This window comes from Grammomys surdaster, unplaced genomic scaffold (assembly GCF_004785775.1).
Source record: "Grammomys surdaster isolate TR1022 unplaced genomic scaffold, NIH_TR_1.0 254, whole genome shotgun sequence".
Taxonomy (NCBI): domain Eukaryota; kingdom Metazoa; phylum Chordata; class Mammalia; order Rodentia; family Muridae; genus Grammomys; species Grammomys surdaster.
The window spans coordinates 821056-836717 of NW_021604695.1; the positions used below are offsets into that span (position 1 = coordinate 821056).

A 15662-nucleotide genomic window follows, 5' to 3' on the forward strand; every position below is an offset into this window, starting at 1 on the left:
GTGTGCATGTGTGTGAGAAGCCAGATGCTAGTGTGTGCATGTGTGTGCTGGACATTAAACTCAACCTCATGAGCACAAAGTGTGTGCTCTAATGCTGAGTCTTGTACCCATCCTGGTTCTGGATTTTTAAGAAAGAATGTAAACAATTTAGTAAAAGTTAAAGGTAACAATTGACATTTTGACTTCTATGTAGGTTTTTTTTGTCTGTTTGGTTGGTTTTTGTTTTTTCGAAACAAGGTTTCTCTCTATGTAGTCCCAGCTGTCCTTGAACTTGGTCTGTAGACCAGGCTAGCCTCAAACTGACAAGAGATCTACCTGCCTTTGGCTCCTGAGTGCTGGGATTAAAGGTGTATGCTACCACCAACCAGCTTGACTTCTATGTGTGTTTTTGTTGTTGTTGTTGTTGTTTTTCAAGACAGGGTTTCTCTGTGTAGCCCTGGCTGTCCTGGAGCTCACTCTGTAGACCAGGCTGGCCTCAAACTCAGGATCTACCTGCCTCTGCCTCCCAAGTGCTGGGATTAAAGGCGCGTGCCACCACTGCCCGGCCTCTATGTGTTTTTTAAAACATCCCTTAATTACATTTTAAAAATATTTCTAATTGTGTGTGCATGTATGCATTCATGTCATGAAGGAGATGGAGAGAGAAGACAATTTTTGGGAGTTGATTCCCTCCTCCATGTGTGTTCTCTTATTGTTAGGCATCTAGCACCCTTTCCCCTGAGGCCATCTCAGGAGGGCACCCTTTCCCCTGAGGCCATCTCAGGAGGGCAACTTTGATGTGCGTTGGTTGGACGTGGTCAGAAGTGATCACTGGGTCACTGGAAATCATGCATTTTGTTTGGCCATGTTATATTCTCTCTCTCTTCCTCTCTCTCTCTTTCTCTCTCTAATACAGGGTCTCGCTTTGTTGCCTTGGCTGTCTTAGAACTCCCTGTGTAGTTCTAAGAGCAGGCTGACCTCAGACCCACAGAGATCTACCTTCCTCTTCCTCCCAAGTGCTGAGATTAAAGGCTCCAAGTGCCATCTCACCTGGAAGTCTAGCTATCTTTTAGCCAGGCTGCTGGAGACTAAAGCAGGCATTCCTTTCTGATTAATGTGAGGACAGGACTCTCCCAGAGTGTAAACAAGTAGGCCTTGGGTGGGGTTGGCATATCTAACTAGCAAGCAGGGGGTAGTCAGGCTGTTTGTTGGTCTATGGACTAGTAGCTGAAGTAGCCCGGGCTGCAGGGCTTAAAGTCCAGGCTGTGCTTGTTGTATTTGGGCATGGGGCTCTCAGAGGAATGGCTGTCAGAGTCAGGAAGTAGGAGGCCTTCCTGAAGGAAGAGCTTCCAGGGTCCTGATCGTCTTTGACTTCTCTCTGCAGACAGTTTTGTCATGGTGCTGAGCGCAGGACGATGACTCGACCCAATGCCCTGGATCGTTGCCGAGTGAAACTCCTGACACACAGCCTGGTACACAGCCTGGTACAGGCTTGGAAGGGAAGGAAGCAGGGATGCTGGTGGGTCCTTCTCTACTCATCTTCCCTGCCTGCCCTTCTAGAATCTGATGGCAAAGCAAGGATTGTGGCTTTTACGGAGCCTGAGGCAGAACAACATGCAGAGGACTGTGGTGCTGGCTAAGAAGCTTCTGGCAAAGCTGCACTTCCTGGCTCAGGAGGTGATGCCTTTCCTACCACTTGCCCACTCTGCATACTTCCCTACGTTCTGGACCCTTCCACAGACCTTCCACAGACCTCTAGGCAGATGTAACTGTCGTCCTTTGGATGCTACATGCTTCCTTTGGTGTAGTTAAGGATGTCGAACCCAGGGTTTGGCAGGGATCCCGAGATTATTCAAGATCTGTTTGGAAGGACAGGTGACCACATGGTTTGGGCATGGATGGCCTCCTTTGACCGGAATGTGTGAGGAGAATTTGTGTGCACAGCGGAAGCTGACAGGCTAGCCATTGTGGTCGGTTCTGGTGAGCAGCTGCTGCAATTCCACGCACATTTGATAGTTGCAGTTTGGTGTAGAGAGAGGAAGGATGTCTGGCATGTACACATGCCTACGGTTGGGAGGCCTGGGCGGGCGGGAGTCAGCATTGGAAGGAGGCGCAGGATAGGAGTGTCATTCAATTAAATCTTAGAGCAAAATCAGTAATCTTCTGTTCTCCCTTCCTGTTCCCCTCCCTCCCTCCCTCCCTCCCTCTTCTTTCTCTTCCTCCCTTCCTTCCTCCCTCTTTCCCTTCCTTTGCTACCTTGTCCACAATAAGCATGTGTTTTACCATTGAGTTACACCCAAGTCTTAAAAATGTTTAATGAAATCCTCCCTTTGTCAAAGGGCATTTCATGACATAAATATGTATCATATATAGTTTCATTGTTGTTGTTTGTTTGTTTGTTTGTTTTTGAGACAGGCTTTCTCTGTGTAGCCCTAGTTATCCTGGAACTCACTCTATAGACTAGGCTGGCCTCCAACTCAGAGATTTGCCTGCCTTTGGCTCCCAAGTGCTGGGATTAAAGGTGTAACCAACCATGCCTGACTTCATCGGTTTGGTTTTCTTTAAGGTTTGCTTAGTTTGCCTGTATAGATTCTTTGCCTGCATGTATATTTTTGCACCATGTTCATGCCTGGTGTCTGTAGACAGAAAAGGCATCAGCTCACCTGGGACTGGAGTTACAGATGGTGAGCTGCCATGTGGGTGCTGAGAACTACACCCAGGTCCTCTGGAAGTGCACTTAAGCACCAAGCTCGCTCTTCCTAGTTTTTTTGTTTTGTTTTGTTTTTTGAGACAGGGTTTCTCTGTATAGCCCTGGCTGTCCTGGAACTCACTCTGTAGACCAGGCTGGCCTCAAACTCAGAAATCCACCTGTCTCTGCCTCCCAAGTGCTGGGAGTTTTGTTGTTTTTAAGTGTTACAGTATTTTGCCTTTTTGTGTTATGGACCCTCAGTTGGAGACGGGGAGCGAGTGCTTAGTGGGAAGAGCTCTGGGGATGCATGACCGTCAGCACAACTGTGAGCATGCTTAATGCCACTGAATGTTAGGTGTAAAAATGACAAGGGCAGAATGTCGTATGCCAGGTGGGGCTTCAAGTTGGACCCCGAGTCTGGGATGGTCTACGGTACATCCAGAGGGAGTGGTCAGGGAGCAGGTGCCAGCGGTTCAGAGAATGTTCGGGACATTTGAAGTGTCCGTCAAGCTTTAGGATCAGGTAGTCTTAGCGCCAAACTCCCTAAGCAACCCTGTCCCCCACATGCAGCCGCAGCCACCTCTCCCTGACGTGCTGGTCTGGATGTTCAGTGGTCAGCGCCGTGTGGCCTATGCCCGTGTCCCTGCCCAGGATGTGCTGTTCTCTGTGGTTGAGGAGGAGCGAGGCCGAGACTGTGGGAAGATCCAGAGTCTGCTACTCACAGTGAGACAGGGCTGGGGACAGTGGGCTGAGATTCACAGACAGGACAGGGAATCAGGGCTGGCGGCCTGTTGGTTCCCAACCAGAAACTCCCTGACTGTTTGCAGCTATCAAGAGAGGCGAAAGGGGGTAGGGCTTTGTCCAGGTCAGCCTGGGAGTGAAATCAAGAGCAAACTTGTCTGCCCTGGACCTACAGTGGTCCTGACATGTAGACAAGGTAATATGGAAGGAGAGTGATCTTTCTTGAGAGCAGAGTTGGTTTACAAGTAGAAAATTTCCAGATGTTCTGTCTCTGGAAGAGACACCAAAGCAGACGTTTAATGGTGAGAAGCTGTGACCCTTGGGGTAAAGGACAGAAAATAGAAATGTGCTGAGGATGGAGGAGACAGAGAGGGCGGGTTATACATTTGGGGTTAGGGCTGTGGACATAGGAGTGGCATCGTAAGGCGTGGGGTAGGACCACAGGGTAGGATAGAGGGCCCAAGGAAGGATGCAGAAGTGGGAGCAGACCTCCTACACTGGGGAACTTGGGTACCACTTCTCCTTGGCAGAGAGATTTGGGGCAAGGAGTGGCTCCAGCATTCCTCCTTCCCACACAGGCACCCGGGGCAGCCCCTGGCGAGGTCTGTGCCAAGCTGGAGCTCTTCCTGTGGCTGGGGCTGGGCAAGCAATCCAAGGCTTGCACCTCTGAGCTGCCCCGAGATCTTCTGCCTGAACCCTCGGCTGGGCTGCCCCACAGTCTATACCGGGATGGTGAGTTCGGACCCAGGGTCAGCTCACCTTGCCGTTTGCCCTAGGTAGGGCATCACAAGTGAGGGAACCCCAGTGGTCCCTGAGCAAGCATGGCTCCTTCTTCCCCTCATCTCAGACTTCAGCTACTTCCAGCTGCGGGCTCACCTGTACCAGGCCCGAGGTGTGTTGGCAGCAGATGACAGTGGCCTCTCGGACCCCTTTGCACGTGTCCTCATCTCTACCCAGTGCCAGACCACACGGGTGAGAGCCAGACTGGGACACAAACGGGGGATGGGGGATGGGAGAGGAGCAGGGGACAAGGTGCACTGTTGTCCAAGGACCTATGTTTCTCTCCCCACATTGGATTTTCAGTACAGAGTACTAGATAGGACTCTGGCCCAACTCAGGCCCTGGTGCAAAACAGACAGCCACTGTTTCCTGAGGTTGACTTTAGGGCTAGGAAAAGGCAGATGGTCACAGAGAGACACCAGAACTGGACAGCATTGCCTTTGGTGATAAACAGCTAGTTAAAGCATCACATTGACTATCCACCTGGCATATGAGGGGGCTCCCTTCTGACGTCTGTCTTTGCCCCTTTGTCTTCATGGTTCCCAAGGTCTTGGAGCAGACACTGAGCCCCCTGTGGGATGAACTCTTGGTATTTGACCAGCTGATTGTGGACGGCAGGCGGGAACATTTGCGGGAGGAGCCTCCACTAGTGGTCGTCAGTGTCTTTGACCACAATAAGTTTGTGAGTGTGTCCCCTTCTCCATCCCATTTCCAGCTGCCTCTTCCCCACCGTCTTGATGCCTTTCCCTTTAGCTTCTGAGCATCCTTCCCCTGCCCCTGTATTTTTGGGGTTGTGGGCAGAATGTCTCACTATGTAGCCCTGGCTGGCCTGGAACTCAATACTTAGAACAATCTAGCTTGGAACTCACAGAGGCTACTGTCTGTTTCCTAAGTGCTGGGGTTAAAGATGTAGCCATCACAACCAGCTGTATCTTTCTTAGTTCCTACTGCTTTGCCTCCTACAGGGCCCTGCTGTGTTCCTGGGCAGGGCATTTGCAGCCCCAAGGGTAAAGTTGATAGAGGACCCATATCAGCGCCCTGAGCTGCAGTTCTTCCCCCTGAGGAAGGGGCCTCAGGCTGCTGGAGAAGTCATTGCTACCTTTGAACTTATTGAGCTGGACTACAGTGGCCATCTTGAGGTTGGGTACCCTGGCCTGACAGGCAGGCTGTACTCCATTCTTATTACCAGGCCATCCTATCCCTGGGTGTCCCAAGGTCTAGTCTCTTGCCAAAGAGAATGCTGGCTGCAAGTGCCTCCTGGGTTGACCTCATTGGGCACGCCGACCCCAGGTTTACTGATGGATATACCCAAGGTTCATCTTGTCAGGTCTGTCTCTACCTCTAGAGACTCCATATTGCTGTTCGTCCTGGGGCTACCCCCTCCCGAGTGCCTCAGACTCCCACCCCACTTTCCATACACACATCTGGATCTGGGAGGCCCTCCCTACAAATCCGGCCCTGTTCGCCTCCCCTGCATTGGCATGTCACAGAAACCCATGGCTCTTCTCCAAGCCTAGGCTTTCTATGTTTTGGTGTGAGTTCTGATTTGTTTTTCTTGTAGCCCTCAGTGCCCAGTGATGTGGAGCCCCAGGGTCTGGCTTCACTGCTTGACCCCATCTCTGGACACCTGTCTCTGCCTCCGAGTGTGCGCCCTGTGCTCAGGGAGTTCCGTGTTGAGGTAGCACCAAGCACTGAGGCCTCTTCACTTCCCCCAACCTGGTGGCCTCATCTCAGCCATAGCCCTTGACTCTCCGTCTTCCTGACCGTAGGTGCTGTTCTGGGGTCTGCGAGGCTTGGGCCGTGTCCACCTGTTTGAGGTGGAAAAGCCTCAGGTCATTCTGGAAGTGGCTGGGAAACATGTGGAATCTGAAGTTCTGGCTAACTACCGTGAGAACCCTAACTTCACAGAGCTCGTCCAGCATGTGACAGTGGTGAGAGGGGGCACAGAGCGTGTCCTGTGTATTGACAGTGGTGAGGGGCAGGCACAGGGGATGTCTCACATGTGACAGTGGTGAGAGTAGGAACAGGGCATGTCCCTCATGTGACAGTGGTGAGAGCAGGACAGGACATGGCCCACATGTGACAGTGGTGAGAGCAGGACAGGACATGGCCCACATGTGACAGTGGTGAGAGCAGGGACAGGGCGTGTCCCACATGTGACAGTGGTGAGAGCAGGGACAGGGCATGCCCCACATGTGACAGTGGTGAGAGCAGAGACAGGGTGTGTCCCACATGTGACAGTGGTGAGAGCGGGCCAGGACACAGCCTGAAGGGTTGAGGACTGAGGAAGCACAGACAGTGAAGTGGAGCTGACTAGTTAGGATGATTCAGGAGCAGCATCCGCACTGAAGGCCAAACACTAAACATTTTCGGCTCTCATCCGCAAGTCTTCAGCCTTGCATCTTGCAGATGAGAACGGCAAGAGACAGTGTAGAAGTTAATGTGGCTGTGTTCTAATAAAACTTTACTCATAAAAACTGCCAGTGGGGCTGGAGAGATGGCTCAGTGGTTAAGAGCACTGACTGCTCTTCCAGAGGTCCTGAGTTCAAATCCCAGCAACCACATGGTGGCTCACAACCATCGGTAATGAGATTGGATGCCCTCTTCTGGTGTGTCCGAAGACAGCGATAGTGTACTCATAAATAAAATAAATAAATAAATCTTTAAAAAAAAAAACTGCCAGTGGGCGGGACATGAATCTTGGCTGTAGTTCGTGACTTCTCTGCATTAACCTTTAGATTGGTGGCATTCTCTTGGTGATGTTGAATGAAGGTGTTAGCCAGAGTCCTGAAGAATAGACATCAGAGAATCTATCCAGTTTCTGAAACACAGGGGAGGAGAGGAATGACACTATAGTGGCTTCAGAGATGGCTCAGCCATTAAGAGCCAGCCCTTACTCCTCCAGGCAGAGCTCCTCCCCCCCTTCCCCTTCCCCCCTCCCCCTTTCCCTCCCTTTCCCTCTTCTAGAGGTCAGAGGACATGGTTGAGGAGTCAGTTTTCTCTTTCCGCCTTTACATTTGTTTTGAGGATCAAGCTAGGGTTATCAGGCTTGTGCAGCAGGTGCTTTACCCACTGAGCACGCTTGCCAGCACTTCTTAGCTTTTTGAGACATTTCCATACTGGCTTCCATGGAGGCTGGGCCCATGACACTCCTACCAGCATTAAATAAGGGTTACTCTCACCCACATCCTTGCCAGCTTTTTTTTTTTTTTTGGTTTTTCAAGACAGGGTTTCTCTGTGTAGCCCTGGCTGTCCTGGAACTCACTCTGTAGACCAGGCTGGCCTCGAACCCAGAAATCTGCCTGCCTCTGCCTCCCAAGAGCTGGGATCAAAGGCGTGTGCCACCACCGCCCAGCCAGCATTTTTTTTTCTTGTTGTTGTTGTCATTGTTGTTTTTTAAGGCAGGGTTTCTCTGTGTTATCCTGGCTGTCCTGGAACTCACTCTGTAGACCAGGCTGGACTCGAACTCACACAGATCTATCTGCCTCTGCCTCTGAGTGGTGGGATTAAAAGTGTATGCCACCACCTCCTGGCCTGTTTCTTCTGAAAGCTGGTAAACTTGCAGAATCAAAGAAAGTCTTTGCCAGCTATCTACTTCAGATGGGGATTACTGTCTAGGAAATACAAGGAAGTGCAAAGACTAAACACATACACAATCAAGACACCCAGACAGCCAATACTTTTGTGTTTTTAGAGGCAAAGTCCCTTATGTAGCTCAAGCTGACCTCAGACTTGTCATGTACTCCATGACCCCCAAATACTGGGATATCAGGTGTGTGCCTCATCTTGGTATCAAGGATGCTAATTTAAACTGTAGTCTTATGTTCCCTCCAAGGGGTGTGTTTAGGGAGCAGATACACTCAGGGATACTGAGACTTTCCCTTCATCCCTCCCTCCAAGGCTCAGATCAGGCAGCATACGCGCTCTTCCATGGTGTGCCTGAAATCTCTCTTGCTGACTTTGATGGTCTGTAGACAGAGCAGCTGGATCCAGCTGCTTCCTAGTGTTTCTCACGCCTCATGAAACCCTCTTCATGTTTTCTAGCCAGTTCTATCCATTGTCAATCTTAGGGTATTGATGTCTCAAGGCTGTTATTCACGTCTCCCCAGTTCTGTCACTTCTCTTTTCCAGTGCTGAATATTGGTCCCTGTGAACTGCGCGTGCTACACATGCGCTGTAAGACTCCCCCATCTTCATCCGTCACTTCTTACCCTTCTGTGTTTTGAACTCTATTGTTTGATGCATATTTGTTTACAATCATTTTAGCTTCCTGATGAATCAACCCCTTTACTGCTGTAGAATGACCCTCTGTGTCTCTAGTAATTTTTTTGTTTCTCGGTCTATTTTAACTAATGGTATAACTTCTCTGGCTTTCAATTACTGTTTGCCTGATTATCTCCCAGTTCTTCCTATGTATGTATGTCTTTAATTTGTTATTTATTTTTGTGATATTGAATGTTGAGCTCAGGGCCTCAAACATGCTAGTCTACACAATCAATCTACAACAGAGCCACATTCTCAGACTCCAACCTGTATATGTCTTTGACGCTAAAGTTTCTTTCATCTGGGTGTGGTGGTATATGTGTTTAATCCCAGCACTTCTAAGGCCAAGGCAGGTGGTTCTCCATGGGCCTGGGAGTTTCAGGGAAGTCACCTAAGATAGCTTGTCAAATCATATCCACAATCAAGAGAGGGGATCCATCCATCCATGCTTACCTGTGCTAAGTGTCCTCTCTATACCCACACAGTCCTTTATACACGTACACATTTACACACTTACATAGTCCAGGATGCCCTGCCTAGGAGACGCCTCCCAGGGTAATCTGGGTCTTCCCAATTTCCAATTAACACAATTGGGAAAACCCCTCCCACAACCTGATACAGACACTCCCTCCCTGAGACTCTCTTCCCAGCCACTCTAGGTATCTAATAAACAAGATGTCACAAATATGAATGTAGATTTTTCACAGTTTATTTCAGATTACTCATTTTTTTTTTGAGACAAGGTCTCACTATGTAACTCTAGTTGTTCTGGAATCACTATGTAGACCAGGCTGGCCTCAAACTCACAGATCACCTGCCTCTGCCTCCCAATCTGGGAATAAAGGCATATTCTACCATGCCTAGCTATGATCTTTACTCATTTCCAGGACATGGTGTTATACTTCTGTAACCTCAGAACTTAGGAGACACCAGCAGGAAAATCAGCAACTCTGAAGCTGCCCTTGTTGACATAGCAACTTCCAGGCCAGCCAGGGCTACATAGCATTTTGTTTTTGTTTTTTTGGAGACAGGGTTTCTCTATATAGCTTTCGCTATCCAGAAACTGGTTCCATCAACCAGGCTGGCCTTGAACTCACAGAGCCACCTGCTTCAGCCTTCTGAGTGCTGGGATTAAAGACATATGCCACAACTGCCTGGCTACATAGCATCTTATTAAAAACTTTTTAAAAACTGATAAGACTTTAATTCCAGGGACAGGTATATGCTTTTCTCCAGTATAGCTCTATTTCTTCTCCTCTTTGTACATGATAAATGAACCCAGCGATCAAGTGTAATCATTGTCCTTTCTCTCTTAGGTGCCAGGCATAGTTAGGGAATCCCCAGGTTAAAGTCCATAATGTTTCATGGATCAGACTCTATATTTGCATGGTGAGCATCGTCTTCTACCTGAGGGCAGCACTAACCTGGGTCCACTTTCCAGGTGCCAAGGTCCCTTTGTATCAGTTATGCCACCATATTTAGGACAGTCTATTAGTCCAGGCTGTGTCCCTTCTTTAGCAGGGCAGAGACAGCAGGCCATGATGACTTAAGGGACTGACAGTGTGGCAGATATGGGCACAGAATGGCTTGTTTCCTCTCCTGCTCTCTGCTCCTTCTTCCTTCTCAAGAGTTTAAACTCATTTCCTGTTTCCCTGTTTCTAGGACTTGCCAGAACAGCCATATCTGCAGCCTCCACTGAGCATTCTAGTGATTGAGCGCCGGGCCTTTGGACGAACCATTCTTGTGGGGTCCCATATCGTCTCCCACATGCTCAGATTCACACTCCAGGGTCATGAGCATCCCCAAGAGGAGGAAGGAACAGAGGAGGAGACAAGGGACCTGGTGCCACAGGGGCCTCAAGGTCAGTAGTGTTCTCGGCAGGGGCCACCAGACAGAAGCCCCTCTGGATCCTGGTAGAGATGGTTCCAGTGGGACCCTCTAATGGGGCCTGGAGTCTGGTTTCTACTGGCCTAAAACTCACGGCATCACTTCCCTACTCCCAGGAGAGAAGTCTGAAGCAGGAATATCTAGACAGCTCCTGAAGGTGACAGGATACACCGTAGCTGGGGAGGGATATCAGGGCTTGTGGTGGTACTGGCTGAAAATCACAAGGTCCTCTCTGCCTCAGGCCCCTCTGAAGAAGCTCACCTTAGGGCTCCTGGGTCAAGGCCCTGAGCTAGAGGAAGACATCCCAGATCCAGAAGAGATGGACTGGTGGTCCAAGTACTATGCCTCACTGCAGGAGTTCCAGGGGCAGGTACAAGGAGCAGGACTCAGGGCTGGAACTGGGGGATGAAAGGCAAGGTGGGGTCTCACAAAACAGACCCTTGTGTGTTCCAGAAATCTTTATTGCAGCCATCTTCTCTCCTCTTCAACTCAGTTTTAGTGGTCGGACATGTTGGCTACCACTCCGTTATCTAATAAAAATAGAATGTGAGCTCATTAAACCCAGCCCTCCATCCCTGTGAGTTGGAGGCCAGCCTGGTCTACATAACCAGTTACAGGCCAGGCAGGGATACATACTCTGTAAACCAGGCTGGCCTTGAACTCAGAGATCTGCCTGCATCTGCCTCCCAAGTACTAGGATAAAAGGCATGTGCTACTACCACCTGGATCAATTTTTTTTTTTAAAGATTTATTTATTGTATGTATGTGAGTACACTGTTGCTCTCTTCAGACACACCAGAAGAGGGTATCAGATATCATTACAGATGGTTGTGAGCCACCATGTGGTTGCTGAGAATTGAACTCAGGACCTCTGGAAGAGCAGCCAGTGCTCTTAACCACTGAGCCATTTCTGCAGCCCTGGATCAATTTTTTTAATTTTAATTTTTATTAAAAAAAGTAAAAGGCAGCCAGGTGTGGCAGCATACACTTTTAATCCCAGCACTTAGGAGGCAGAGGGAGGTGGGTCTCTGTGAGTTTGAGGCCAGCCTGGTCTTCAAAGCAAGTTCCAGGACAGCCAGGGCTATACACAAAGAAACCCTATCTTGAAAAGCAAAAGTGTAAAAGGGCACAAATGAGGTTAATTTTAATAATGTTTTCACATATATCTACCACATCATTCCGAGTAGTAATTATCATAACAATAATAAGCTATTTTGCTTTCTCCTTGTAAGTCTGGTATGTGTTCTAGCTCACAGCACCTCTCAGTGCAGGCTAACCTCATGTCAAGGACTCGGTGACCCTATGTGAGTAGCAGTGAGCGAGTTCACAGGACCAGACAATAAAGGCAACTTCTGAGAAAGAAGTGGCTGTGTAGCTGGAAAGGGGGTGGACCACAGAGGGGAGTGGCCAGGAGGGGTCTCTGACCTGCCTTTTGGTTTCAGTCCAGCTCCGATGATGAGATGGATGAAGCTGGAGACACAGGTGAGAGTCCCGGCACTTTGCTCTTGTTCCGTTTGTCCTCCCACCCCCACCCCATATGTCTTACCAGGGGCAATTCTGCTGTTTCCAGATGGGACCCACCTCATTTCTGGGGACAGGGAGGCCCAGGAGCAAGGGGAGACTGATATCAAAGTCTCTGTACCTCGGAAGAAAGCCATCGCTACCCTGAAGGTGACAGGTGTTGGGGAGAAGGGAGTCTCTGGGATTTGGGGTATAGAGTTGTCACCGAAGCCCCTCACCTTTCAGATCTACAACTGCTCCTTGGAGGATGAGTTTAACCACTTTGAAGACTGGCTGAGTGTGTTCCCCTTGTACAGAGGACAAGGCGGCCAGGATGGAGATGGAGAGGAAGCATCTGGACACTTTGTGGGGAAGTTCAAGGTATACGTGGGGGAAGAAAAAGACATGGAAAAGGACTCGTAGGGCTTTCCTACATGATGGAGATCGGCTCAGAGGTTAACACTGCTGCTCTGACAGAGGACCTAGATTCCATTTCCAATACCATAGTGTGGGTCACAACCATCCTTAAATCTAATTCCAGGGGACCTGACATCCTCCTCTGACCTGTGGAGCCACACCCACACACGAGCACAGACATAGCTGCAGGGAAAACACTCACACACAAAGCAAAATAAATATATCTAATGTAATTGATTTTCAAAAACATACCTTTCTTACCAAGCCTTCTTCTGTCTTCCCCACCTCAGGGCTCCTTCCTAATTTACCCCGAGTCAGAGGCCAAATCCTTCTCTGAGCCTCAGATCTCCAGGGGGATCCCCCAGAACCGGCCCATCAAGCTCCTGGTCAGAGTGTACATAGTGAAGGTGAGTAGTGACTGGTTCATCCTCAGAGCAGCAGAGATAACAGCGCTATGTGCTACAGAACAAAGGCTCTCAAAGGCTCCTCAGAGATCACAGAGGCTTGTTTCTTCAGGGGCTAGGTAGAAATCCTGGGTGTGGCTAGACTTCCCCCCTCTCACAAAGCTTGCTGGTATTAGGACTTACTCACATTCTGGTCTTGGGTGCAGGAAGCCAAAGACTGTAGTGCTGGGTCCCCAGCTCCAGAACACCTGTAGTTCCTCCCATTGCTATGTCTGTCAAGCAGGACTAGTGGGGCCCTGGAATTTCCTTAAAGGAATCTTGGGGAGCAAGAGGGAAGGAGCAGGTTGCTATGCTGGTTGCTACGCCCCTCACTCCCCTGTCTCAGTCACCAGAGCAGACACTATGGTTCAGCCTAACTTAAGGATCTAAGACATCATGGGAAGAGACATTCTGTCACCACCTGACCCTCCTAGGGAACTGCTGGGTAGTAGAACTCATTCCTTCTTACTGTTCCTTTTAGCAATAGGGCAGACAGGGTGACCTGAGATAAATTACTTTGTAATACATCTAGACATACTAGACAAAATTCTATTTAATGAACACAAAGATTTAAAGAAAGAAAAATTTCCTTTCCCTGAGTGAGGAGGCAGCTGTAGTACTTCCAGATGAGCCCCAGAGCTCGGGCTGTCTCAAAAGGGTTTGTTCACATCTGAACTTTGACTTTGGGTTCTTAGAACCTGAGCAAGGGAAGGGGCTGGAAACAAGACTCTGCAAGAGGCAGAACCTCCGAGAAAAGCAGGCGAGGAGGAAGCTTGCCCATGGGAAAAGGATCTGTTTCAGGGAAACTGTCTTTCTGGGGAATGTGCATTTAGCATGACCCCACACTGACTTAAGACTGGAATTTATATTTTCTGTTTAATCCAAAAAAACACAAAACCGAGAGCTGAGGTTTGGTTCAGATCACTTACAAGGCACTTACAAGGCTATGTGGACTCAGGAAAGGAAACACAAATCTTAGGATCATATCTGTAATTCCAGCTCTCAGGAGGCTGAGATGGGAAGAAGATTACAGTGAATTCCAGGCCAACCTGGGCTACATAGTGAGTTTCAGCTCAACCTGGGCTACACAGTGAGATGAAAACCCAACCCAACCCAACCCAACCCAAACTGACCCAACTCAACCAAAACCAACCCAACCAGCTCAACCCAATACAACACAACACAATCAACCCAATCCAACCCAACCCAACCAGCTCAACCCAACCCAAACCCAACCCAACCAGCTCAACTCAACCCCAACACAACTCAACCCAAACCAACACAACTTAACCCAACCCAACACAACACAACCCAGAACCAAAACCAAAACCATGACTAGGTATAGCCATACAGACCAGTAGTCCTAGCATTTGTGGAGGTAGGAGAATCAAAATACCAAACCAGGGCCTGAGAGGTAGCTCAGCAGTTAAGAGCACTGGCTGTTCCTCCAAATGACCTGCTGGGTAGGATTCCCAGCACCCAAGAGGCAGCTTACTAACATCTGTAACTCCATTTTCCAGGGGATCTGATGCTGTCTCCTGTTCACTGTCTGAGGTATTCACCTGGTGGGTACATAGACATACATGCAGGCAAAATACACATATAAAATGAAATGAAAATGAAACAGAAACCCTTACAAAACCAAAGAAGCCAGCTAACCAAAATCAAGTAAGCAAACAAACAAACAAGCCAAACAAACTAGTTCTGTCTACTCATGTCTACAATCCCAGAACTGTAGCAGTGGAGGCAGGAGGATCAGAAACTCAAGGCCAGCCTCAGCTACATGCTAAGCTTTAGGCTAGTCTGTTCCACCAGAGACCCTGCCTCATAAAACCAAAAATTACAAACCAGCAAACAAAACCAAGCAAGAGATTGTTCAAAGTGACCATAAACCCAGCCTCAAAGTTTCCATAGGGTTAAAAACAAATGTGGGTTCACAATACAAAATTATGGACTATGTAAGAAAACAGGAAAAATGTCAAAAGTCCTGCACAAGAAGGATAATTAGACATCACACTGTTCTGGATATTAGAACTGTCAGTCATTAGACTGAACTAGCAGCTTACATGTATTTTGTAAGCAGAGAGAGCTCAGCTGTCAGAAGTGACTTGAGAAGATGGGAGGGTCGGAAAGGGTTTGTTGTATCAGTATGGGGACCCAAGTTCGATCCCATAATTCACTTTGGGGGAAAAAATAAACAGAACCCAAGTGTGATGTTTTTACACTTGTAACCTTAGCACTGAGGTGGGTCCTTGGCCAGTCGGCTGAGCTTCATCGTTGTCTTCCAGGCCAACACACACAGAGAGAGAGAGAGAGAGAGAGAGAGAGAGAGAGAGAGAGAGAAAGAGAAGAGAAGGAGAGAGAAAGTAGCGGAGGGCAAAAAAAAAAAAAAAAAAAAAAAAAAAAAAAAAAAAAAAAAAAAAAACAGAGACCCAGCGCAAACAAAAACAAAAACAAAACAAACAAACAAACAAAAAGACTGTGCCACATACTTGTAATCCCAGCTCTGGAGAGGTGGAGAGGGGTGGAGCCCTGGGGCTCACTGGGCACTCACTCTAGCTTGTGTGGCCAGTTCCAGTCCAGTGGGAGACGCTGTCTCAACAAACAAAGTGTAGACACAGAGGAACAGCACCTGAGGAGGTGCTTTGACCTCAACATGCATGCTTATACATGTGTGTCCTCATGAACACACAAAAGCAATGCAAGAACTGGGCCTGGTAGCCTGTGCTCCCTGTAATGCCTGGTAGCCTGTGCTCCCTGTAATCACAGCGACTTAGGAGGCTGAGGTAGACTGACTGGAAACTTAAGACCCCAAGGTCTGGAGCCGTAGCTCAGTGATAGGACAGTTTCTCAGCATACACGGAACCCTGGATTTAATCCCCAGAATCACACACACCAGGTGTGGGGATGCCTGTAATCCCAGCACTCAGGAGGTGAGGACAAAGGGGTCAGGAGTTCAAGGT

The 15662-nt window shown here is 48.8% G+C and overlaps 1 protein-coding gene across 1 annotated transcript in view; it reads left to right on the forward strand.

Annotated features, from left to right (window-relative positions):
* The window catches only part of LOC114627461 (fer-1-like protein 4), a 38090-nt gene that overhangs the window by 13876 nt on the left and 8552 nt on the right, over positions 1-15662 (forward strand). The window contains exons 20-35 of the mRNA XM_028775294.1: positions 1364-1451; positions 1540-1656; positions 3239-3391; positions 3988-4141; positions 4257-4381; positions 4737-4871; positions 5155-5328; positions 5751-5867; positions 5959-6120; positions 10115-10313; positions 10456-10496; positions 10581-10709; positions 11782-11821; positions 11910-12010; positions 12086-12220; positions 12547-12663. Of these exons, the coding sequence (XP_028631127.1) occupies positions 1364-1451; positions 1540-1656; positions 3239-3391; positions 3988-4141; positions 4257-4381; positions 4737-4871; positions 5155-5328; positions 5751-5867; positions 5959-6120; positions 10115-10313; positions 10456-10496; positions 10581-10709; positions 11782-11821; positions 11910-12010; positions 12086-12220; positions 12547-12663 (1987 nt within the window). The remainder of the gene's footprint in view (positions 1-1363; positions 1452-1539; positions 1657-3238; positions 3392-3987; positions 4142-4256; positions 4382-4736; positions 4872-5154; positions 5329-5750; positions 5868-5958; positions 6121-10114; positions 10314-10455; positions 10497-10580; positions 10710-11781; positions 11822-11909; positions 12011-12085; positions 12221-12546; positions 12664-15662) is intronic.